General features: G+C 37.6%; 1 protein-coding gene across 3 annotated transcripts in view; it reads right to left on the bottom strand.

Moving 5' to 3' along the window:
* The window catches only part of LOC113098445 (leucine zipper protein 1-like), a 43,629-nt gene that overhangs the window by 6,399 nt on the left and 10,257 nt on the right, over positions 1 to 26,973 (bottom strand). For 2 of the 3 annotated variants that reach the window (XM_026263525.1, XM_026263527.1), the window contains exons 2-3: positions 5,606 to 8,755; positions 16 to 195 (exon numbers count right to left, since the gene is read on the bottom strand). In XM_026263525.1, coding sequence (XP_026119310.1) covers positions 37 to 195; positions 5,606 to 8,536 — 3,090 coding nt within the window. In that variant the 5' untranslated portion in view covers positions 8,537 to 8,755 and the 3' untranslated portion in view covers positions 16 to 36. Of the gene's footprint in view, positions 1 to 15; positions 196 to 5,605; positions 8,756 to 17,088; positions 17,174 to 26,973 lie in introns of those variants that run through there. The other variant, XM_026263528.1, reaches the window with a different exon arrangement.

A 26,973-nucleotide genomic window follows, 5' to 3' on the forward strand; every position in this document is an offset into this window, starting at 1 on the left:
TAAGAAAACATGTACCTCTTATTAGGAAAATCTGTGTCAGTTGTCCAGATGGCGATTTGACCACGACCGGCTTGCATCAGCTCTGGGGTTCCTCCTAAGCCACACTCCACGGCTCCCAGACCTATCGTACGGGTCCACATCACCCGCGGGCTGCCTTCGCAATGAAGACAGAGCGCTTTCTTGATCATCTGTAGACTGGGAGGAGAACAAACATACAAATGTGATAAAGTATACTTATGATTTCAAATGATTTATTTATTCACCAAATTCTGTAATGTTCGGAAAAGTCATAGGCCTGTCACAATCACACAATTGCCTGAACATTGTTCTATTATATGCAATATATCTTTATTATTTATACAATTCTATATAGAGTAAAAATGCCTAACAAATCTGTACATAAATCAATCTACTGTTCCAGATTCATACACATTATTTATTACTAAGTCTTGCTAAATGAATTTTTATTTTTGTTCTCATGTCAGATGTTTGTTTGAATGTACCAGGAGCACCTTAACAAACCCACAACAAATTCCTTGTGTGTTTGCACACACCTGGTGAATAAAGCTGATTCTGATTCTGATTGGGGAATACAGTGGACATAACATTCCTTTATCTGAATGGCAAGATGTAACTGGCATTTTAAGCAGATATAGAAATGCCATGAATTAGTTACAGTAATAACTAATAACTTTTCTACTCAATTGTGATTATTGCAAGATTCATTTTATAGAGACTCAAGGACTAACAAAGAGCATTTTCATGTGTACAAAATAAAAGCATTTCCATAAGAAATTTCCCAGACTTTTTGTATGACTTTCTTTAATTCCCTGATATCAAGAACACACAGCAAGGACCTTAGGATAACTATTTTAAACATTAGATGTTTAACTAAAATCTTTATTATCAATTCCAAAGTCGGATAGAATACGTTTTTTTTACAGACCAAACACTTATCAGACATGTCAGAGGAGAGAAATTGCTCAGAACGCAGAAAAAGTCCTAATATAGAAAGACTATTGTCTCGGATCTTTACCATGAAGGTGGAGACTTTACACAGCCAACCAAATGGTTTATGACGTCAGTTATAAAAAGTTCTCAAATGAGGCAGCAGGATATGCCACACACTGCTGTGGAATTTCGTACACAGCAGACAGATGCTAATTGTCCATAATAGGGCTTGAGTCCTGCTGGGATACAAGAGGTGGGTGTACAGGAAACCAGTTACGATGCATTGGCTGCCAAATGGGGAGGCACAAACTTGTAACTTCCTGTGTCACACAGGAAGGGGCAATGGGTGGAAATGACCCAAGCACAATCTTACAGAAAGTGTCATGACAGAATGGGTTCCATGTAAATCCACGTTAAAGGAAGTACAAAGCCCAATATCTGAATATAAGTAGTGATTGTCCTGAAATGGAAAAGGTCTAGATATCTTTATTATTATTATTACTAGGGAAAAAAAATTGACTAACACAGATCAAGTGTGCTAAGTGCCAAGAGTAGAACATGTGGCCTATTAAAAAACATTTTGAAATGCTAGCTTTAAAAAAAAAATTCAAATATCACATTCAATTTCTGAAAGTGATAATTTTATGAACACTGCAAATTATAAAAAATAAATAACCAACTCTTTTTAATGTTCCTTTTTTCTTCACTTAGTTAGAAGTTTCTTCATTAAGAAACATTAAACAAGACAGAAGCACATCCAAAGTAAAGGACACCCAAAAAAAAAAAAAAAAAAAAAAAAAAAATCAATATAATCACACTATACGATGTCATTAACCAAAGTGCTAACATATAAGCAAAGTGTTATATTAGCAAGCAGCTAATGGTTGCCTTTCTAAGCACAACTGTCCCATATTAACGTCCAGAAATAATAATAAAAATAATAAAAATAAAAAACAACATAAACCTGTGATCAAAATCGCTCCAGATTTGAGTATTTTTATACGCAGGGAAGAAAAGTCATACTAGCTCTAAACATAACATGACGTATGGTCAACCAGGATTACTTATTACTCGCAGCAGGAGTATTAATGACTTTAGCACATATATTTGACTTACATAGGCTTTGTGTCACAGACATGAAACAGATGACCGTGATCTGTGAGGACACTCCTGGATGTGTACCTTCATTAATAATGAAGGAGAAAGAACCTCTGCCCCTGTCAGCACAATGACACCACATCATTGATGGATGGATCAAAGCGCCCTCTAATCACTGTGGTATTGATCTAATATAAGACAGTCTGGAAATCCATCTAAAGGTTTAAATAAAGACATCCATGGTCAAGCTATTCCACTGTAGATACACGGATAAAATAGTGTGATGTGATACAGAGAAATTAAAAGAAATAATGGAATTACCAATTCAATACAGCATCCACAGCTGACCGCAATTCACTTGTAAAGATCTTCTTCTTTACTAGCTGAAGTCTGAGGAGTTTTAAAACTGCAACTCGTAATAACTTGTAAAAATGAAATAAAAATAAAGTGAGTTGGAGATAAAGTTGAATGCATGCCTGACCATGACTGATTAGATAAATCATTCCTAATGGACTCCAGATTGAGTGGGAATGGATGGAGATTGTTTTCAATCAGTTGTTGAAGCCTGCTAGACTGAGAACATGTAGCTGCTTCTTTCACTATAACCATTGCCTATTTATGCTACTATTCTCATTAATTTAATGTAAAGATTTTATTGTTTTACTCTTTTCGCAGACTCAGACTTTCAAACTGAATATATATATATGTTCAAACATATCTTCACTCAAAAGTTTTTTTTTTTTTTTTACTTTCAATTTTAAAGGTTTATGGAACAAATCATATTTACTTATACAGATGGAATGACGCTTTAAAGCTGAAAGAGATAAAAGATTAATGACAGAGAATCCCCGACAGAGAGAAATAAGAGCAAATGAATGATTGTGGGATCACAATAGCAGTATATTAACTTACAGCCGCAATGACAGCATGAGGAACCATCTGTAGTACACAGAAAGCGAACTTTCACAGAGTGATAGGGAGAAGAGAGTAAGACAAATGATCTGACCTCTGGTTATGCAAGTGCTAGAATTCACTTGAGCATAAATCTTTCAGCCTTCTCAGATAAATGAACAGGCATTTGCAATCCATCAGAGCAACAGACAAAGAAAACAAACATGGCATGAAATAGAACGTGAGACAGAGAGATTGAAGAAAAAGGGGCAGTTTTTGTTTTTGAAGTCGTGTGCCAGGAAGGGGCCATGTTTGAAGGCCATCTCAGTGATTTAATTAGGTCTTTGTGGGTAAATTTGTGGGTTGGGCTGTTTGAGTTGTTAAATGAAAGGATGATGGTCATTGCTGCGCCGATAGGATACAGCTCTATTCTTTTATTTGTACTCTCAGTAAATGAAAAAGCTAGTGAAAAGGGCCTGCTTTCCCAGTTTTGTTTTGACTGCTGGGATGACGCCAGACTCAATTTGGTTTAACTGCTGAGACAAAAACTGCCAGTTGACCTGACTAACAGTTTTGCTAAAAACAAAGGCATGACCTCTGACCTGTCCTCCTTTCAACACCCTTTACATCTATCGATATCTTACACAGACATATATATATATATATTTTTTTAATATGTCATTATTTATGTCATATTCCATTTAAAGCTTTAATTTTTTTAAGTGATTACCATAAATTTGTGTATACTGCATGACCAAATCTTTTGATAACCAAAGACCACACGCACACTTGATGCTTGATTTTTATCATCCTGGTAGTAATAGGCTGTAGACATTAATTTTGGGGTGTCCACTATCCACATAATTTTTGCCATTCATGTGGTTTTACACCACTCTAAAGAGAAAGAAAAAATATTAACTTGAAGACTTCAGTCTGATCATAAAGTTCCATTCTCTGCAGATAGTGAAGTCAAGTAAAAAGCAGGTTTAAAATACTAATATAAAGAGTAAGAGTTTTGTTTATTTATTCACACTTCAGCTTACTATTGCACGTACCTATGATGTATTCAAATGACAATATAGACTGGCTATAACAATTGGAAAACTATTTTCTGGTAAGGATTCCATATCAAGAAAAACAAGAGAAGAGATACCTCAAGGGTCTTTTTCCCCCCCAGCAAACAGAGGATGATCCAAAAATACCCTATGCTTACAAAATATGTCCTCTTCACCTTCACAGCAGAATAGGAACAGAAAGACTTCCAAATCAAACAAAATTTTATAAAGTGTTTAACATGGCTAAGGAACAGTAATAAGAATTAATATTACAAATAATAATAAATAATATTAATTAAAAATGGTAGCACAAAATATGTGCATAGACTTTGGGAGGAATACCAAAAGAATAAACCAACAAGATTTGGACAATCAGATGAATTTCAGAAGCATAATGCTGACCTAACCTCAGTTGTAGCAGGATATTTTATACTCCTGATTACCTTTATCTTCAGTGATCAAAACAGACCATATGGTGAAAACCGACCATCAGTGGACTGAGCAAATCTCTTACAGTAAAAAAGTTACAATTTGCAAGAAGTGCATTCATACTAACAAAATGGCAAATATCATGATGAGAATACAAAATAAACCTGAAAATTAAATCAATGCTACAGAGTCCAGACAAAAACAACCAAAAAAAAAAAAAAAAAAAAAGCTTGTAGCTTGGACTACTCCTCAATGCATCCTATGAATGTTTTCATATATGATGTAAATGTTTCACATATATTCAGCAACATGCTTTTCTAGCTGACAAGTTTACGGACACCACATGGTTATTCTGAGCCTGAGGTGGCATTGTTTACTGAATACTAGGGATATCGTTTGGGTTTTATCTGATACCGGTGCCATTTCGATACTTTTAAAACGGTGCCTAAACCGATACTTCAAAAAAAAAAAAAAAAGGCCATTAAAAAAACTATGGATAACATTAAAGAACATTACAAATATTTTAAATAAATCCGTAGCTTTCACACACTCCTTGCATGCTCTCATTTCCCAAACTTCCCTTACTTTAAGGCTTATAAATGTATTTCCTTATCTGGGTCATTGTTTAATACTCTGATAATTTAGTTAAAATGAGAGCAATTTTGTGTACAATTTTGTGTACAATTTTGTGTATGGAGCTAGATGCTATAGCCCTGCTAAAAAAAGACTAGCTACTCCCATGCTTCTTGTGTACATTTCAGAGAACCAGGACAAATCTTTAAATCAATCTCTCAGACATTTAACAGGCACCGAAATCTGCGTTCTGATTCGGTTTGGTGCATACCGGTTCCATAGGTACCATGGCACCGAGTTTCAGTACTCAATCCTACTGAATACTGAATGCGCAATTACATGAGACATTTCAGTAAGTTGTACTGTAGGCTATCTTTTAATATACCTTTTGGTGCCCATTCATCTTTATTTTGTACTATAGTAGTAAAGAGATAGATACAATGAGGTGCCAAAGGTTAAACGAATGTATAAAAAAACATTTAGAGGTTAAATACGTTTATTAATTGATCTTTTTTTTTTTCAAATAAAGTTAGCATGGCTATGCTTGTCCAGTTTGTGAATGGAATCTTCATCTTTATATTGTCAAAAAGTAAAAAGTAAGTACTCACCATGGGGTGTTTACGGCCTCTTGGTTGAAGTTGCTGAGCACTAACAGGCTCATGTGCAATAGCCCTCTCTGGTGAAGGAGTCTTCTTATTCCGTCGTCCCAGATCATGGACCGCTGGTGCTGCATTGTTGATTCTACGCATGTATACTTCAACTGGGCTGGGTTTATTACCACATTTAGCAACAGTGCTGGAGTTTGAGGGAGTGTCCAACACTGCAGTTGCCCTGTATGCTCTCCAGGTGGTTGCAGACTCACCCTCATCCTCTGAGCCATCTTGTCTTGGTGCTTGAGCAGATTCATCCCCAGAAGCTGTCCCACGGCTCCTCCAAGTGCTCCTGACAGTGACGTTTCTCTTTTCTTGCAAAATGTCATCATATGAGTGGTGGTTGTGGTGGACTTTCCAATTGGTTAGGGTGGTGCTGCTACTGCTGCTCTCAAACCCAGACTCAATGTCATTGTTCAAGTCTGAAGTTTCTGAAGATTGGAGGCTGAAACTGCTTTGAGATAGGAGGGCTGGCTCCACGGGAGCAGTCTCAAGGTAACCGTGAGGTTCAGAAAAGTCAGTATCATTCTCACCTTGACGTAGAGTGATCTCACTCTTAGGGATGGATATTTCATAAGGTATAGAGATGCTACCTCTGTGCTCACTACTGGGACTGATCACAATATTACTTGTGGAAGTGTGTCTTTCCTTAAAAGGGGGCTCGCTTGATAAACTACTGCTCCGACTGCTTGTTCGAGAGGAGCAGGGGTCATTGGGATAGAAGGTGATACTGCTGGTCTTCTTACTAGTCAATACTGGCTTTGTGGATATCTTGGGTTTCCCGCTAGTGGTCAAATGCTCAGGGATTCCCCCTGACATCACTTCCTTTCTGTCAATCTCAACAATGGCTTGTTTGATGACAGCTTTTGACTGGAGGGCTTCACGAGGGCTGCATACCCTGCGGACTTCAATACCTGAGGTAGTATGCTTAGTTTCCGGGGTATCCCCTTCCACTGTAAGAGGCCTGTGTTGCTCCTCACTGAAACGGCCCTTTGAGGAACTATCGGAGTAAGATTCTTGCAGCTGTGAGTATCTAGTGTACTTTGACGATTTTCTACCACTTGTACTTGACATCAGGGGGTCATTTTGCTCACCAGGCAATTGCATGGAACCAATATATTCCGTTTCCGAGGCTGAGGAGTGACCATCAGAACCATGATCACTCTGAAAAGATTGAGATACATGGGATCTGTAAGCAGTATAGGATCCATTGGCCTTGGAGAGACTCAACATTGCAGAAGCATCCTGATCTAAACTCTCAGGTTCGGTTAGTCCTTTCTCAGGTGAAGCAATGATACCAGCACTGGCTGAATTCATGAGTGACCCATCACATGTGTTTGATTCACTATCGCTTCCAGGGTACTTGAACAACTTCTCTGTTCGACTCTTATTGCGATCACTGTCATTTTGCTTGACCGGTGGCTTACAAGACTTTTGGTCATTAGCAGCTGGAGGATAGCGACTAAGGACTGAAACTTTCTTGCTTTCATTGAGAGCACTTGATAAGGCACTTCCAATTTTTTCATCTTTCTTTCCATCTTTTGTCCCATTATCAGAATTAGTCTTTATACCTTTCCTAACATTATGTGCTGGACTAAGAGTCCTTCGTACAGTCTTTGGGGAGCTTTCTGTAGAGTGACAAAGGTCTTTGTTCCTCTGCTTAGTTTCTCGCCTCTGCTGAGGAGATACCTCTCTGCTTTTGTACTTGGAGGTGACTGGTTCAGAAGCAGCAGGACTCCTGTTAAGTAATTTAGGTTTCTCCTGTCTGAAGCTTCGCACAGGGATCTCTTCGTTTTCTGCCTTGCCATTCTCCACGACCACTGTAGTGCTGGTAACTGCAGAGTTTCCATTACTACTGTTGCAACCATTGAGCTGCATTTTCATCTGCTCAACCTGGTTGTGGAGGGCTTGACTGTGGTTCCTCTCCTGCTGGTACTTTTCCATCAGTTCAGCATTCTTGGATTCCATGTTCTTCAAATCCTCCTCCACTAACTCCATCTGCTTCAAACGATTCTTCAATCTTTCCACTTCCTGGCTGAGGTCTTTAACCTTATTATCTTCTTGCCCCTCAAAGCTATTTTTCTCGTTCTCTGACTTATTTCTTAAATGTAGGTCATCTGGATGCTTCAAGTAGTCAAAACTCTTCTTCCTGGCCAGTTTGGATGTAAGGCTAGCTGAGAACTCATCCTCAATTCGAAGATCTCTAGAATCAATCCGACTGTGGTCTGCTTGGCCTAGTTTGTTTTCCTGACGTTCAAGTTTCTCAGTCAGCTTGTGAATGATTTTCTCATCCTCTCTCTGCCTTTCCAGAAATCTTTTGCGTTCAGTCACAAACATCTGAGTGAGACTCTTTAGCTTCTCCATCTCTCCAGTAAGGGATTTTTCTGCCCTGTCTAGTCGAGCTTCAGAGGTATCCACTTCCTTGACACGGGCCTTCAAGGCATCAAGCTCTGATGCAAGCTTTTTGGTCAGGTTTTTTTCCTCATTAAGACTAAGGCACAACTGCGTACAGTCTGACTTGCTTTTACCAAATGCCTCTTCAAGCTTCTCAAGTTCAGTCATTCTGCGCTGAAGACGCTCAATCTCTACTTTAAGATCCCTGGTCATTGTCTCTTCCTGATCTAATTTCTCCCTAACCTCACGACAAAGATCCTCCGCTTTCCTGACCTCTTCATCTTTGCCTTCAATTTTGAGCAATCTTTTCCGCAATGCCTCCACATCGGTGAGCAGTGAGGAATTACTCCCTTCAGCCTGAATGATTTTGTCCTGAATGTCAAGAAGTTCATCCTCAGCTTTCTGTAGTTTGCCTCTGGCCTCTTCAAGCTCATCCAGACGTCTTGCTAAACTCTGCAACTTGTGTCTCAGATGGCGATTTGTTGTGTCTGTCATTTTTTCTCTCTGATGTTAATCCACTGTGAGGTCTTTATGATTGTTTGATGGAGGGGTACACATTTGTCTGGTGGTGTTTTCTAAATGGTTCTGGGAACTTAAGATGAAATAAAAAAGGACAGGTCCCTATCTTTTCCTCCTACCATCAGGTGAAAGTTTTGAATACTTTTTTATTCCTTGACTCTGATATCAATGGTGATCCAAGTGAGTTTTGATCACCTGTAAGAAAAAAGAAAAGAACAGAAAACTTGAGTGCCTCTTATAAAACAAAAACATGAAATGTCTGTAATTGCCAAGATGTTTCTAAATTTTACAGTTAAACTGGTTTAAACTTGGTTTGCGTAACCACATCAAACAAACTTGAATGCATACTACATCTGTGCATGATTTTACATTTATAAACCATCAGTTTTAACCTTCAACTTAACCAATTTTTGTGATTATTAAAAATGTCAAAACACACATTAATAAGCCAATGGAAAGATTAGGCCACTAAGATAAGGAAGACCCTGGAAGGGGGAAGAAGATGACAAAGGAGAAGGGACATGCATTGCTTTTCTGGCCCTCATCAAAACATATGATAACTGCGGCATCGATTTCTTACTGAACTTTTGCTGACAGCAGCATGACTCTCTGATATTGCCCTCTATCCATGTGCCTGTCTCTATTGCAATATTCATAGAGACAGCCACCCCATAATTATAAATTTGATGCTGTGAGCTACTACCTCTTACTAATTTACTGCTTTACCAATTAAAATCTCATGTATATTCAAAATGACTCATTAATTCTAATGCAAAATGTCTTAATAGCAGTTGTCTGTTAGTTGTCAGTTGTTTGGTAAAACCCCAAACCTTCACAGTAACAGCAAGTCAAGAGGTAATAACATTTTATACAACTTTATCTAAATGCATTTTAGTATGACCGTTCGACTGGCAGGCCCACCAAGATGGAGACGGGCCCAAATGAATGAGCTGATGTGTGTGGATTGCAATAATTCTGTTATAATCCCATAATTTTATGGTGTGCGAGGCACAGGCAGCAGTATCCCGGGGTTTGGACAGGAAACGAGTCATCCAGTAAATGTACCAGCCAAGCAGGAAGGAGATCCAGCACAACTAAGACAGATTTCCATGACACATGACATTCATAATCACTTTGGCAAGATCCCTCAGTGAAGGGGATTCTAAGGTCAGGATTACACACACAATGATTCTTAAGCACACAAAAGCAAACTACAGGCGCATGGACTGGTTTCCAACCTCCCCATCAAGGTTTAAATCCCTATCCAGTCCATAACAAATTAGAAATTTATTGTTACAATTTTTAATACAGTTATTACGAGTGTGCCACAACAGTAATTCATTCTAATTATAAATAAACGCAGTGGTCTACACAAGGACGCATGCAACGAGGGTTAACACTTTTAGGCATGCATAGTATGGGTTAAGTTTATGACTTAACCTTTGACCCCATTTTTAACTATGTAATGAAAATGTAATCTAAAATCATGTAATGATTACTAATGAAAATAAAAAAAAATCAATAGTGGTGACGTGCGAGTGAGAGGCGGCTATCACAGAATCCTAGCAAAACTTGTGATTAACATAAGTCAGAATAAAAGTACGATGAATTGTGAAATATAAATTGTAAGACCAAACAAAGTTTATAAAGTTTCTTATAAAGAATTTATGAGAATGTGTAATGTGTTAACACACTCGCTCCCATGCAGCTGGGCTAAAATTTTGCTATATATAAATTTTGCCTTGCACCGCAGATTAAGGTGCAAACAATGAGCATAAAATGAAATGTCTCATCATGTAATGTCTTCAGACCTCAATCTAGAATACATGAGAAGACATTTTGCATGACAAGTAAAAGTTCTCAAATTTCTCAAGGCAACTATAGTTGTGAGAAAGAAATGAAAAAGACCCTTAAGAAAAAACAGCACAGAAACTAAAGGCATGGTAAAGTACCTGAATGCAAAGGAAATACTTCTTTCTCTTACTTCTTAGCTTCTAGTCTCATGCACATACTTTCTCTTTCTTCCTCAAGATCACCACACATGCAATCATGCACCATATCATTAGTCCTAGCCACGCAAAGCGATCTGTTGGCCTCCTAAACATTCTGTTCCCCCGTAGGAAAGGGGGGAAAAGACTTTCCTCTGCACTTGACATCAGTTTGGTTGGCCAGCCTGAAGCTCTTCATTCTTTATAAACATCCCTTAATGATCCATCAATGCCAGAAATAATGGCAATCACAAACAACAAGACAAGAGGGAGTGCACCTTTTATAAACAAGGCTTGCAGATGAAAAATTATTTGTGATCACTACAAGGTGAGGTTTAAAGCCACACTGCCCCAACTGAGACAAATATCAAGATACAAGAAAAAATAAAATAAAAAAATAAAACTTAATTGTGAATACATAACGTAAATATAAAATGTTGGTCTATTGTAAAAAGAAAAAAAAACATCATTCTACTTTCAAAAGGAATAAATTCATTTGCATTCTGTATGTGGACGGAAACCACTCACAATAGTGAAATGATTTAGATCACATGAATTTCTTCACAAATTGACTACGTTATATAAAAGGAGATCATATGTGACCAAATATCATCATATGTGGACCGTGTGTATCTTCACTTTTACTGAAAGTCAGTGCATCACATCAACTTTTCTAAACATCAGATCGCTAACCATCTTTTCCGCTCTTGACACATTAAATGGTTAATTTCTCTTCTACACATCAGTGTTAAGCATTAACAATGGCGATCCTGTACTGACTGAGTGCTTTGTCAATATTGTACAGTTAAAAGTAATGCCAAGTCCGTATCCTGAATTGAAAAGAGAAAGAGAGAGAGACAGAGAGCAAGGAAGAGAGATGATGATGAGTGTGTGTTTGGCCTCCTCTGAACTTGTGCAGTTCTGGCAGAAACTGACAAACCACAAAATAGTGGCAACCTGAATCTTGAAGCAGCAATTTTTTACATTTTTCCATGAAAGCAAAAACCAGCCTATAATGTTCAGTTTGTTGTTTCCTGTGCAGTCATGTCATTTTCTTCTCCCTCTCTTCACCGCATTTGGAGAAATGGAAAAGTAAGGAGAGGAAGCCTGCTGCTTTAGTGGAGCTGTACTTCTGAACTGCCAAGCCAACAGCAGGGCTAGAAAAAGACACTGGTGAGAAAAGACAGTCTAGTGTGTTTAACATAAATGCATGTTAAATTCAGATTTGTTTGGTCTTTCACAAAAGTGAAATAAATGTAAAAAAAAAAAAAAAAAACAAGACTCCTTTAAGTACCATAAAAATGACGCCAAAATACCAATATGTGGTGTTCATCTTCAGTCTAAATAAGAAAAAGATTGCCCAATTTTACTGAATATAAATACAGTCGGTTCAAAAAGTATCAGGACATTTAAGACACACTTAAAATGATCTGAATGTTATTGCTTTAGATAATACATATCAAACTGAGTGGCATCTGCAAACAAGTGATCCTACAGCTTTTCTCAGAACTAACTGCTCTGTATTTTACCATTTTATATCCAACAAGCTACTAGAACATCACGGACACACTCTTCTCCATCTATTGATATCCTGATGTGTGTTTTTGTGCGCACGATCCAATCCAATTGACTGAACATACAAATTCCCAATCTGACACGTGTACGGTAGACTAAAGTTATTAAAATCAAAACCAATGTATACAAACGTGTGCAGTAAAAGTAAGATATTTGTGTGTGGGTGTGTGAGTGCAAGATATGCTCTCTACTCATATATGTATGCACACACTGTATAAAGACAGTGTAGATGTAAACATGTTACAATGGTAGACATTGTAAACAGAATGTGTTCACAGTCATGAATATGTGACTAGTGACTAATGATATGCACGTCTTCATGTTGAATAATTGCAACATAAAGGGAAAAAATGCAGATATGTTTAGAAAGCTCGGGGTGTCAGAATGCCAGTCTATCAGTCAAAGCCAAAGCAAGATGCAACCCACAGCAACTCTTTATGACAACGACGTCTCAGACCATCTGAATGCAGATGAAGGAGTGAAATAATGAGTGTGTGAGGCGCTAGAACAGGCCTCACTGGTTCATCCCTACCTCCATCTCCTGGACAACAGGCCAGATAGACTGAACAACAAACATTTTTATTTACATCAGTATTTTGAGGTTTATACCTCCTGAGTCACAGCAAGCAAACACATTAGTCAATTTTGATTTAGAAAAGAGACAAATCCATCCCAGCAGTCTCTGACCCCCCGGAGATACAAACAACGCACAATCCCGGGACCGATTTCAGCACAACAAAGACACTTAAACAGGAAAGACTCGAGCAAGCAAGAGAGAGAGAGAGAGAGAGTGATCAGCTACATATGTTTGTTATAAACTCAGGTACTTGAGCAGAATTTATGCTGTTATTTGAGTTTCTGTGGAGATTTCGAGTGAAGTCTAGACTCACACACTCACTGTGTGCATGTTTGCAATTGTCTTTTGATTAAGTGTGCATTTCTGAGAATACCCGTTTAGGTCCCTATAAAGCAGGGATACAAAATCTCACTGGCGTTTCTGAAACGCTGCATGCTGTGTCAGTGTATTTCAAGATGCTAAGCTAACCTCTAAAGCATTTGTCCTTGGGATCAGCAGATTGAGCACAGCAGACACATTACTGAAAACCATGCATAATTGCAGTTTACAATAATCCAGAGGGCTACAAAACTGTCTATATATCACATACTACAGCTGTAAGAGAAGGTCTGCCTGTTACGAAAAAAAAAAAAACATTATTACATCAGATAGATTAATTCTTTCTCATTATTAGTTTTGGCAGTGTGAACAGGAAAGGAAAGGAAAGGAACTGCATGAAACAATGTCTGTTATATCATTAACTAGTGGTTTTCAGCTAGTATGTCATGACCTAAAAATGGGCCAATTCTGGGGAAAATTAATAATTAAAAGCAACTAACCACATGCATAGTTTTTAAATAGTAAAATAACAGGCTTTTGTTGTTAATATCAAAAGCTGTGCTTCCCATGAAACATTAAGAAAACTTCTTAAAATTTAAAAACTAATATCTATCTCTCTCTCTCTCTCTCTCTCTCTCTCTCTCTCTCTCTCTCTCTCTCTCTCTATATATATATATATATATATATATATATTAGTTCTTTAATAAATATTTAACAACTGATGTGACTTCAGTGCTTCACTGAATGGATGTTCTTTTACACTCTTTGTACAATAAGCATCAAATATAGAATCTGGGCCCTGAAGAAAATCCTGTCGATAATCACTATCATGAATCACTCACCTGAAAATCGAACAACTGTAGTATGATACCAATTGAATCCCTTTTTCACAAATACATGCAGACACCTTCTGTTTTTACAACATTAATAAAAAGGCGGTACAGTGATGATCAAATCATTCAAGGAAATGGATATGCGTGCATTTCATTGTGCTTAGCTCACAAGTGTAACAATGACGTAAGGTTTAAAGGTTGGGCTGTGATAAAGCAGGGAGTTATATAAAGTTTCCATGCTAATCTTATCACTAAAGTCACAAAACAATTATATATATATATATATATATAACTCCACAATATTATGGTTTTTACTGTATTTTTTATCAAATAAATGCAGGTTAGGTGAGCATAAGAGACTTCTGAAAAGTATAGTAAATGTGAAGCCGTGTCCACTTCACATTTCCTGATTCCACTCTGGATGACACATAACTCAGACGTCTGTTCTGTTTAGGTGACCTGCTTTTGCTGCCTTTGGATTATCCTACAGCACAGCGGGATATAATACAGCAGAACTGCCTAAATAAAACCCCAGCTATTACCTTAAAAATCTAGATGTCATCCGGGTTCTGAGTTTTAATCTATGAGCTTCACTAATATTTATTATTAACCCCAAAAGACTAAAGACTCATGTCAGTTATCGCTGCCTCAAATGCCACGGAGAAGCACATGGACAAAGTACAGACTCAAAGAACACAACCTAGCAACAAAAGTTTTGTGCCACGCATACAAGCACTTGGGAAGTATGAGATTGTTTTGAACAAGATACAAGAAAATGTAATGCCAACAATGCAAAACAAAACAATCCTGAGCATTCCTGAGCCAAAGGTCAAAGGTTACCGTCCACAGAGAAACTGAGAAATAGACTGTAGATGGTGATGTGTTTGTTTGTTATGTGTGTGTTTATGGATCTACAGTACTAATAACTGAATCATCATTACTGACACACTCGGAAAAGGATGCATCTAGTAAATTGTGTGTGCATTTTATTCTTTTACTTAGATATCCAGATAACCACAGGTTCATGGCTAATGTAATCTGTAACAATGCTCACAATGTGTGTAAGTTTGCAAGAAGGAAACTGTTTATTCGTTTGTATACGGGCCCAGAGTCCATCTAAAGCCTTTGTGAGGGACTTCCTTTAAACCCGGCGCCACTGTTCCTTCCCTTTACATGAAGCTATGAAGTATTGAGTTCAAGCTTTGGTGTGTCTCACTCATTTTCATTGTTACACACATTTCAATATTTCCTCTTCTCTTCCTTTCGGACACACCAAAAAAATCAGTTGATCACCTTACGATCATCAGTCATCTCAATCTGCTGTGGCACAAATGTCAACTGACTCAATGTCCATGACTTTAATTAGGTTAATACAATTAAAACTATATCATCAATACTGTCAGTTATGCAAACAAAAAATTATATGTCTATGGGAGTGGGTTTGCTTAGCAATACATTTAGGAGAATTTTGTCTCCAGAAGTTTGACAAAACCATTCAAACGTGTCTGTAAATTCAAGGCTGCATTTATTCGATAAAAACAAAAAAATAATTTAATATATTTTAAAATGTAACCGTTTTTACTAACATACTAATATTTTTTCTAGTTTTTTTTGACTAATAGAAAGTTCAAAAGAATATAATTTTTCTTTTTTATATATCATTATAACATCATAAATTTAATTACTTCTGATTAATATAAATATTCTGATTTAGTCCTTCCTAAATAAAAGTATTAATCAGGGCTCTGAACTGGTTCAAGGAACGAAAACGAAAACCGGAAACGAACAAAATGTTGATTTAAAAAAAAAATTAAATGGCCATTAACCGGTTAATAACGTTATTTTATCGTTCCGTTTAATATATGAAATTTGTTGTCAACCAATCACGAATTCCTGCAGTACAGCATATGCAAATTATTTTATTTTATTTATTAACATATCTTTATTGCGAGGATTAACCCCTTAAGATGAAACATCTAGTTTTCGAGGGGGTCCTCCAGTACATCAAAGCAAAATTAACCAAATCAGCAGAGCAAATATCACGGTCAATAACAGCACAACAAAACACAACAACACACACATTCCAGCTCACAATGCTCAACCCCACCCCACCCAGCACGAACCCCACAAATATGACGCTGAAGCCAGCGAGTGAAATGTCCACTCATCTGTGAACTCATCATAGGCAAGTCTCAATGGCTGGATTAAGACCAAATAGGCCCGGTGACGCAGCGCAAAAGAAGCCTATTTATTCTCGCCGTTGGTGCATGTGTATTAGACACTCAAGCGCCAGCATGCTTAGCCTTTCCTGCCCAACTGAGGAGGACCGCGGCTTTCCTTTGATTATTCCTAACTTCGAAGCTCTGCTCGCCGATGGCATTGGACATCATCATCATGCACAGATAGATGCGCAACCCAATTTCGACATTTCGAAACAGCTTTTTTTTATAATCATTTGGCATTCAAATACATCGCGAAAATTGAAACATTTGATTTTGTGTTGAATGAGACCCAACGTTGGTTTGAGTTTCATTTTAGCATAAATTAATTAGTTTTGGTTTGACGTTAATATGGCTATAGCTTCTTATATTTTTAATTCCTGTTCTTTTCTAAATACTGTTAATTGAAATGTTTTGTTGTGGAGTGAAGAGAACTAAAATAGACTAGCGGAGCTTCCCAAATTTACCGTAAGCAGAACAATTTTCATTTGCTATATTAACCTCGAAATAATTCTTAGAATGAAATTTGGAGTCCGACTTTCGGACGCAAATACAACGTTACTTATTATACAGTAACTATTATTCTATATTCTTTGCACTGTGAAGTTACTGACTAGGGAAGTTAATTTCGGTTATTTTTCCTAACCAACAACCGTTAACCGACAAGATAAAGACAAGTCTTTTTTTCCTCTTTGTGTTTCATGTTTTCATTTCCATAAGCATTGCAAAAACCACGCATAATTGAACCAGAAAAATAATTTAACCAAAGACTTTCATTACTATCTGTACACTAATGTGTCCATCTGGATAGTAACTAGAAGCCTAAAAGCAGATTATGTGGACATGCAGATATGAGCAAACCCAGCTTAGTGTGCCAGCAACATGTGAGCTGAAACATAAACCAACCTATCAGGAACAATACTAAGAATCACATTCTGAAACCAGTTTTAAAAAATACACAAGCTAAAATACACACTAACCGAAACTTTAAAGCAAAGTTATAACTCACGAAACCTACTGGAGCACAAACAACCATCACTTCCACATACTCAGAAGCACCATACGATACATCCAAAGCTTGTTTTGCCTTCTTTCTCTCTTGCTTTACAGAAGCCCATTTCCTGGGAGTGATTAGAAGGAGGGAGCTCACGCTCTAAAGAATTTTCTCTCTTTGTTGTTGTTGTTTTGTCTGCGAGTGAAGGGAAGGAATGCCCGAATTAAACACATGGAATTCGGGACGCCCAAAGAGGTACGAGGTTCAAAAGATGGCATGAACAACAGAGTGTGTGCGTGAGAGAACGAAGGAGAGAGAAAGAAAGAGTGCAAGAGAATTAAGGGGGGAGGGAAGAGTGAGTGGAGGGGTGAGAAAAGAGAAGAGAAGAAAAGAAAAAACTTGTAACATCTTTGGAATCTATTTTTTGTTGTCTACTGGCACATTAGACTGGCAGCTGAATGTTTTCTATTCATGTTCGTATTTTCTAACAGGAATGTTGAATAAAACGCCTGAGTCCGACCTGAACAACGTGTTCTCCAATGAGCTATTACACACACAGTGCAGCATGCAAAACACTCACACCCACCTCCCGAGGAATTAACCTGAGTGTGATTTCAAATGACAGGCCGCATTCACAACTGGATGAGCAATTACAGAAGACTGATGAAAGTGAAGAAACGCTTGGGTCAATGACATGACGACTGGGGCATAAGGACAAAAATGTCAGGGTAATACAACTCTCCTGTTATCATAATAATAATAATAAAAAAAGCCTAATCAGAATTATTTTTAAAAAGTATTTTGATTAATAAGATGTGCACTCCCAAATATTCAAGTCGTAAGCAAAAACTTTTTTTTAAAGCATATGAAACCAACAAGAATTCCGGGAGTACATTGCTAAGAATTTGGCAAATGCTTTATTTTTTATTTATTTTTTCTCCAAATAAAACCAGGAATAGTTTTTGCACAAGTGTCAGAGAGGCTTATATAATCCATGTGAAGTGCCTGGCTGTGGTGGGAGAGTGGATAAAATGAGAGAGAAAGAGAGATGCCAAGTGCAAATGGTAAATGTGAGATTTGACTTCATGTCCTTATAAGGCCTGAATCAAAAGCCTGTTCCCTCTAAATCCATCTGCTTGGCATGACCTACAAACACAATACCAGAAGCCCAAAATGATAAAAACAGCATCATTTACAGAGCATTCTCCAGAGTAAAAAAAAGAAAGATAGAAAGAGAGAGAGAGAGAGCAAGAGAGTGGTGTGATTGTATCAAAGTGGGTGGGTGTTTAATATGCTTGACCTATAGCACTGTTTTCTGTCTTGACTTTGGGGTACAAAACAGACGGAAAGAAAACAAAAAAAATAAAATAAAATAATAGCTTGTATGTGTGGTATGCTTGTGCAAACCTCTCCGAACTGCACTCAATAACTGGGTGGACACACACACTGAAAACATGCACACACACACACACACACACACACACATGCACACATTTAAGGAGTAGGGTTGGGGAAAGTTACTTTTAAAAGTAACGCAATATTGTGTTACTCTATGAAAAAAGCAACTAATTGTAGTTACTTTTCAGGGAAAGTAATGCATTATGTAATTTGTTGTTACCTGGGAGTCCATTCTTTGTACCTCACTTTATATATCAGAGTTAATCTGACAGATCCCAGATCTTTTAATTCTTATAACTCGGGCTAATTTGGTGCTTCAAACAAGAATGTGTGCATGACTGCAATAAAAGCATGAGATAATTATTCCTTCTTAAATAAATCTCTTAAATAAATATCTCAAGTAAAACAGCTTGTGTCTATTATTATAGATATACAACATTTTAATTATTCGTTTTAAAATATTTTTTCCTGGTTTAATAAGGTACACGTATAAGACATTAGCGGTTGAGACATACTTTCAGTAACATCTTCATTTAAAAATGATACAATCTAATCCTGTTTATGTGAAATAAGCCTGCTCCGAGCAGGTTCGAGTTAACGGACTTGTTGCCATGACAGCAGCTCTGGGATGAGCTTCGAAGAACCTAACCATCCTGGATCATGTCAAATCGCCAACAATAAAATCCAGCTAACAGAGTAATCCACATACGAAGAACAAGCCCCTGGGCTGGGCTTGCTTAAAGGGGGAGTGAAATGCTATTTCATGCATACTGAGTTTTTTACACTGTTAAAGAGTTGGACTCCCATGCTAAACATGGACAAAGTTTCAAAAATTAATTTGAATGTTTGAAGGAGAATTTTTGTTCCAAAAATAAAAAAATACTCCTTCCAGTTTGTCACAAGTTTCGGAAAGTTTTTTTCGAGTATGGCTCTGTGTGACGTTAAATGGAGCGGAATTTCCTTATCTGGGTCCTAAGGGCACTTCTGCCGGAAGAGCGCGCGCTCCCCTATAGCAGAGCAGAGACATTCACTGATCAGAGCGATTCACTGATCAGAGCGAGAGCGTCGCGAAAAGTCACAAAAGAAGTGTGTTTTTGGTTGCGAGTGCAAGACAAACCTGCACAGACAGGATATTGAGTGAAAATGAGAATTTCACCCCCCCTTTAACAAATAACAAAAAACCTCAAAAGTTTTATTTTTGACAACTGTGAATAGGGGTGTAACGGTTCACAAAATTCACGGTTCGGTTCGATACGATACACTGATGTCACGGTTCGGTTCGGTTCGATACGTTTTAGATACAGCAAAATGTAAAAACATCTCAACTTTTCAGAATGCCGCAAGCGCACCGCGGGTCATGTGACAAGAACTAACCAATCAGCTTCATCCTTTCCCGTAACAACGTTGAGAGCTCAGCCAAGATGAAGGAACAGCTGATCATAGTTGTATATGGATTGCAATTTTGAAATAAATTTAGTAGCAGAGCTACTGCAAGCGATTTTTAGAGCTGCAAATCCATTTATCCTTCGCTGAAATTTCCGCGTCTCATGGAGAGAGCACGTCATTGTTGCTTAGCAAAGACAGACGCCTCATGAGCGCTTCTGCCCAAGCGCTTTGGAAAGGAGGAGAAAGACGCGCTTAGCGTTTTCCATGCGTTTTTAGGCACGATATGTGAACGGCCCCTAAGGCGCTCGCTCACTCAGCATGCGCTGAAGGCTCGTTGCAAAATGTCGAATGCCTTTAACAGACCAGAAATATAAGATCCTAAAATAACCAACAGGTCTGGTGTTTGGGTTGGATTCCCTGTAAGCTATAGTTTCTAAATGCTGCAGGGATAGTTTGCTGCGTGCATGTTTCTCCTTTTTTTCGTCTTTTCCCAGATAGTACTGACGCATATATCCCAGATATTCCCGCTGGTGTTTTTTTTTTTTTTTTTTTTTATTCCCGCTGGTGTACCCTGTCATGTTGCAGATGCGACATACCGTTGTTTTTTTATCCACCACTCTCTTGCCATCACCATTATAGCTTAAAGGGAATCCAAAGTGCACCCAAACACCAGACCTGTTGGTTATTGGAGGATCTTCTCATTTCTAGTCTGTTAAACGCATTGGCTATTTTGCAACGAGCCTTCAGCGCGTACTGAGTGAGCGAGCGCCTGCTGAGTAGCCTAACATAAACATATAAGATGGTGTTTTTTTCTTCTTCGGGAGTATCAGGGGCGTTGCCTGTTACGTTGTTTGGGTTATTGGGCTACCTTGTTGAACGCATATCATTATATTTCTCTCTCTCTCTTTTTTTTTTTTTTTCAAATATAATTAATTACTCCAACGAACCGTTCGGTATACATAATGCGTACCGCGTACCGAACCGAAAGCGTCGTACCGAACGGTTCAATACGAATACGAGTATCGTTACACCCCTAACTGTGAAGTCCCTTTCACAATAAAAATGAAATTAATAAGCCTCAGCCTGAAGGAAGTGCCTCTGCACCTCGCTCCCAATTTCTCTCAATGCAGAATAGGAGAAGTGTTAGTGAATAAATTGGAAAACAAATTAACTTGCATTACTTGTTTGAAAAAGTAAAAGTAATCTGATTATGTGCAACTTGTGTTACGTGTAATGCGTTACCCCAACACTGATTAGGAGAGCATATTCAGTGACAGGAATATGTGAAATAGAGTAAAATAAATTAAAAATTAGCAAAACCGCTTTCAAAACAAAAGTTTGACAACTATATTGACATGGTAACACTGCCCAAAAACTACAGCCAGCAGATGAAGGGGATTCAGAAAACTGCCTCATCATCTTGTGAAGTTACTGGACATTTGGAAATGGTCTGTGAATTCTGATATCCATCAGGACTTGGGCTGTTTCTCTCTCCTAAAGAATTCCTGATTCTGTTTATCAATGTGTGTGTGTGTGCTTTGCAGGACAAAAGCCAGAGACTTCTGCATAAGGCACTGATGCCTCAGCAGGAGGCCATGTCCATATCCCTGGGAATGAGTCAGGTCAAAGTCATGTTGACATAGTTCCAGGAGGCACGGCTGACAGACTGACAGCTTTGGGGCCGCGGGTAGAAACTGAAATAATAATCGTTAACTGACTGATTGCACCGTTTATGGGAGACTGATGACTGCTCTATTTGTCATATGACCAGAGTTTGACATGATGAGACAGAGCGAGTCTTGTGTCTGTACAAAATACAACAAACATTCTAAAGAAGCACACATTCTTTTCATTCTTTACTCTCTCCATTAGAGAACAAGGACTGTCAAACGCATGCTAAATGTGTCATAAAAGTGCTCCAAACAAAACGTGTGCTATATTCCAATTCTTATAGTCATACAACATCTTTTTATGAGGAACAGACTTACATTTAAATCAATATTCAGATCTTTAATACATCAGCTGACACATATTCAGAAATAATTCAGTCTGTATCATCCAAAAATTGGACTGATCCAAGTTTTCAAGTTCAGCTCAATGATCCAACAGCTCACAGGAAGGGATGGTTTTTAGGGAAATCTGTAGGGCTGGACCAGAATATTTGATTATTCGTTCGTATTTTGTTTAGTGTTTTTTTTATTATTATTATTATTATCATATCATATTATCTTTTCCATATCATATATGGAAAAGACTGGTCTGAAAAATCTCCATTTGGTTTCCACGGAAGAATTCAAGTCATACGTGTTTGGAACAGGGTAAGTAAATAAGCAATAGGAAATTATTAAAATTCCATTTCAATAAATTTAGATTTCAAGCTTCCATACTTCCTTTTTTTAAATAACACATAATTGCCTACAGGTTTCTCTCTAATTAAGAGATATGAAATATATAAAAAATCTAAAAGATATGAATCACACAAGATAATTATATGCCTTTTCGCAAAAGCATTACAAGCCGTTATTCCGACAGATTAATGACGTTCCACAGTTCTAAATGACATAATGCGGTAAGGAATTCAACCAACTGAACACAGGTATTTTTTGGTTATAAATATCAAGAACCAAAACTAATGACAGGGAAGAGGACGTAGGACACTTTTAATCAGCTAGACAAGACAGACTTTGATTTAGCCACAGTGACGTCAGGCATAAAGGAAATTAATGAACTACTTTAAATGGATCGAGAGAACAGTCATAAAAAGGGATGAAGAGAAAATGATGAGTGTGTATGGGGGAGAGAAGGAGACTGATAAAGAATGAGTGCATAACAGAGGAAGAGGAATGTTGAAAATGAGATGCATCGTCATCCAGATGGTCAGACCATGAAGATACACATGTGTTTATGAGTCGGTGTGTATGCAGACACAGCAAACCTCACTTAACACAAGCCAAAATCAACAACATCCCTCTTTTTGAGTCATCAGGGGGGCCAAAAAAGCCCCTCAAACTATTCACCAACAAACGCCTCGTCACAAGGGCCTAAACCACCACATTATCAGACGGGAGAAGGTCCGCTAACTCCATGCTGCTTTATACTTTCAGAGAGAATCAGAGGAAAAAAAAAAGAAAAGAGGCCGAAGACCTGCAACATGTCAGCCTGTACATTCCACTATTTTAGAATATGTATATTTTCACTGATCACAGAAAAAAAAAATCCAGCACAGAAGGGCCAGGAGATTGCATGTATGGAAGGAGAGAAACAGAAGAAGAAAAAGACAAATTATGGGCTTTGAGGCGTACATAAGCATAAGTCACCTCACCACCAAGAACCTCAAAGCAAACCAAGTTAGAGCTTTTCTACTATACAAAGAAATATGAAGATGGTAATAATATACAGTACATCTCTGAGCATGAGAGACTATTTATTTTGCATATTTTTTTAAATAAAATAAAATACATATATATTAACAATATGTGATTATTTTAAATAAAATATAAAGATTAACATACATTTTAGAATGTTTAGTATTCGGCTTATCTTTCGAAATCAAGAATTATATGTAAAACCTGATATCCAAAAGACTGGAAATATTTGAGAGGGCTGGATTATGAATATGATGATAGTTTTTCTCACGTATGGTGAATTCACACCAGTTTTTCCACCATTTTTGGTTTGAGCATGAATAAGGGGTCAGAACCAAGCCGATTCATTCTAAAGCCAAGGACCACTTTTCTTCTTCTGTGTTGGTGAAACTGGAGTATGAGAGGGACAACAACCTCTTATTTTGGTGGCGAATACAAGCATAGGTGCCTCCAGCTCTGCTTACAATTAATCATGAAGTTAATAAGCTCTTAAATCAATGTGAACATGTTTCTCTATACATGTTAACAAATGCTGAAATACTTGACAAAAGTGCTGCTGACACTCAATCAGGCGAATCAAAACAAATCGGCTTAACATTGTGTGTCTAATGAGGTTTTTAATCAAAGAGCAACTGTTGGCAGATGGAAAGTTGGACGTGAGAAACAGGCATGGAGTTATTGTCCCACTCTTGGACTGAGAGTTGATGATAGATGATGACATAACAAGGCCTGACAGCGGTGCTGGAATCCAAACGCTGAGTAAAACACCGGCCAAGTTTCAGCTCTGATTTCTTTTTTATTCACCCATTGCTTTAATTTTCCTCTTAACATGTATATTCACATTCTTTCTCGCTCGGTCTCTTTGTTGTTAGACACATAGCTACTAAAGCATGTTTCATTGAATGTTCCCATCTGTTCCGCTTACACGCTGCTTCCTGTCTCAGTGTGTCTGTACTGTACCCCCTTCCCCCTCAATCTATCCCACCAACCTCAGCACAGGATTTATGAAAGTCAGCTTCAGGATGTGCCTGCGCCGCCCTTATTTCTCCCTCGGTCACATACATCCAAACACTTTTTAACCTCTTTCTACCCATTTGATTTCTACCATTTCATCTAGTTTTGTCTGACATGTCTTTGCTGTAGAGAGACGAGCCTTTGCAAACCAGAAATAAGACAATGAAAGGCAAAACCTTCCAATGTTTTTTTTTTTTTATTAAGAATGTAAGAATACATTAAATTAATCAAAAGTGGCAGTAAAAACACTTTGTATTCCCCAAAATATTTATTACAAATTATCCCAGTTTCCTCAAAAATATTAAGCAGAACAACTGTTTAGAATAACAAAATAATAAATAATACAATTATTTTACAAAGAAACATTCTCAGCTGCCTAAAACTGTAAATCAGAGTAAACAAGGCAGAAAGAAGTAAAGTCTAATGTCTATATTCAGGCTTTTGGTCCTGTAGATACTCGGATTGTCTGACAGCTTTAAAATCAAATCACCTTGTCACCAATTGACAGGAAGTGGGATGGTCAGAATAAGTGCACCAACCATTCCTATGGAAATTCAGGTCACCAGACATGGCCAAGGGCTCTGAGAGCTTGTTCTGATCCTGTGTGTTGTCAGGGTGAGCATGACATCAGTGATCACTTTTTTCATCATTTTATTCAGTGGTAGCATTAGCGGCTGCTCGCGTTTCAGTGAGATTAGAACTGCAGCAGCTGCAGTGAGTGACGCATGGCGACGGCCAGACATTAACTAAAGAACACAGCGGCTGAACTACACAGAAGAACATACACTAAATGACTAGCACGAAAATAGTCAGTCAATGGCATGAGGGTCAATTTGTCCAGATGTTTTAATTAATAAAAAATTAAAAAGAATAATTAAAACAATTCATACAATGTCTTGACAACACCTGAAGTTTCTAACTTCTGAAGGAAATTACCAAACTGCTTCACTGCTTATCAATATTTGAAAGATATTGACTGCCGGATCAGATTCATTTGCAGTTAGGGGTGGGGGGGGGGGGGGTTAGATCGCGTGTTTCATTGTCTCGCCACCATGCTATTGGATCTGCCGTAGAGTCACAATTGTTTGTTCTTGGAGATAGCGGGTTAATGCGCTCTGATCGGTAAAGGGGCAGAGATTTCAGACCTCCGTTTATTAAGGAGATCTGTCACAATACTCATCATCCGCGCCAAAGTTTTTGGAGCAAATTTCAAAGCCGCACCCGCCCGCCATCCGCTGATTGTTTTGCGGTCTATGGACGACGCAATGCTTTGCTGATGTGAGCCTCAAAAAAAAAAAAGCCATGCAATGCTAATGTAAGAGGCATAGGCATACGCTGAGTTTAATTACGATGAGATGTGCTCTAGTTCACAGTGCAGTGCAAGTGAACGCGGCGCGCTGGTGCTTCCATGCCAGGGTTATCATTGTCTGCTATATTTGCTTTTTATTTATTAAAATACATGCAATTGGAGAAACATTTGATGAAACATTTATTAAAATTAAGATAAAATTTGATGAAACATTTATTAAAATTAAGATAAAATTGTACAAAATGAAATTCGTTTTTAAGAAAGGTTTTCTACAAAGCAAAATTTAATGAAGTGGTAAATATCATGTCTGACGATTTACAAAACTTCATTAAGTGGTAAAAACCATGTCTCCCGATATATTGCGCATCTTATGATCCTATCTAAAAAAGGAAAATAATTTTTGATAAAAAAATGTTTGTAAAAAATATTTTAAATGACACGGTTTTGGCCGGTCTCACGGTTATATACTAACCGTCACACCCCTATTTGGTGTCAAGAAGTCTCTTAAAATTTGACCAAGGCAAGTTTAGTTCTGATTTTAAAATATCATGTGTTGCGACTCCTAAAAACAACTGATATTTATGAATTGATAAGGCATGGTATTTTATACTTTTTCCTTTGAAAATTTTAAATAAAGCAATGGTTGTGTACAGTTAAGGTGTAAGAAAAAATATGTAATGCAAATATTATTTTATTTGATGTTACACCACATTTTTTTGGCATCATTCAATTTAAACTTGTCTTGAAAAAGGTCAAAGATTTATTTTAACTATATGAAAACAAAACAACATGAATACAAAGAGTATATGTCAATGTACATGGTTTTTTTTTTTACAATATTTTACCCCTTTTCTTTATCATGAACACTCTGAAATGCCATTGAAGTGCAAACAGACCCTTACAAATCAACCTTGAGTATTGCACTTGTCTCTCTCTCTACTACAAAGGCAGCACACAAAATCAACCTCAAATAAACAGACTCTTTTCTGCAGCTCCCATACTGTAAATTCATCACAATTATAGATAATAATCATGGAAAACCACCAATATGCTCCAATCTCAACAACAATCTTTTCTTCATCCATTCTTTAATAAGCATGTAAATGGACTGTAACCCAGTCACCCATGAAGTCAAAATACTTCTTTATGAACTGAGTACAGTTTCCAGAATAATCTCTAGGGGATCATACATGGGATAGACACAAGAAAGAGAGCAGTATCCACATGATGAGCTGTTAAAACCCAAAGTTTCTGCTGAGACAGAGGGATTCATTTAATGGGCAAAACTCATGCTGTTTTTCACTAGTAAAAGGTCTTTTAAATAACTTTCAAGTCCTCAGTACAGAACAGGATTCTGAGTGTTACACAAGCCTCTTCCATAGCATGTCCCAGTGGGCAAAAAAAAAAGTGGACCTTGAAGCGAGCTGGAAAGGCTTC

The sequence above is a fragment of the Carassius auratus genome, unplaced genomic scaffold (genome assembly GCF_003368295.1).
Source record: "Carassius auratus strain Wakin unplaced genomic scaffold, ASM336829v1 scaf_tig00216558, whole genome shotgun sequence".
Classification (NCBI taxonomy): domain Eukaryota; kingdom Metazoa; phylum Chordata; class Actinopteri; order Cypriniformes; family Cyprinidae; genus Carassius; species Carassius auratus.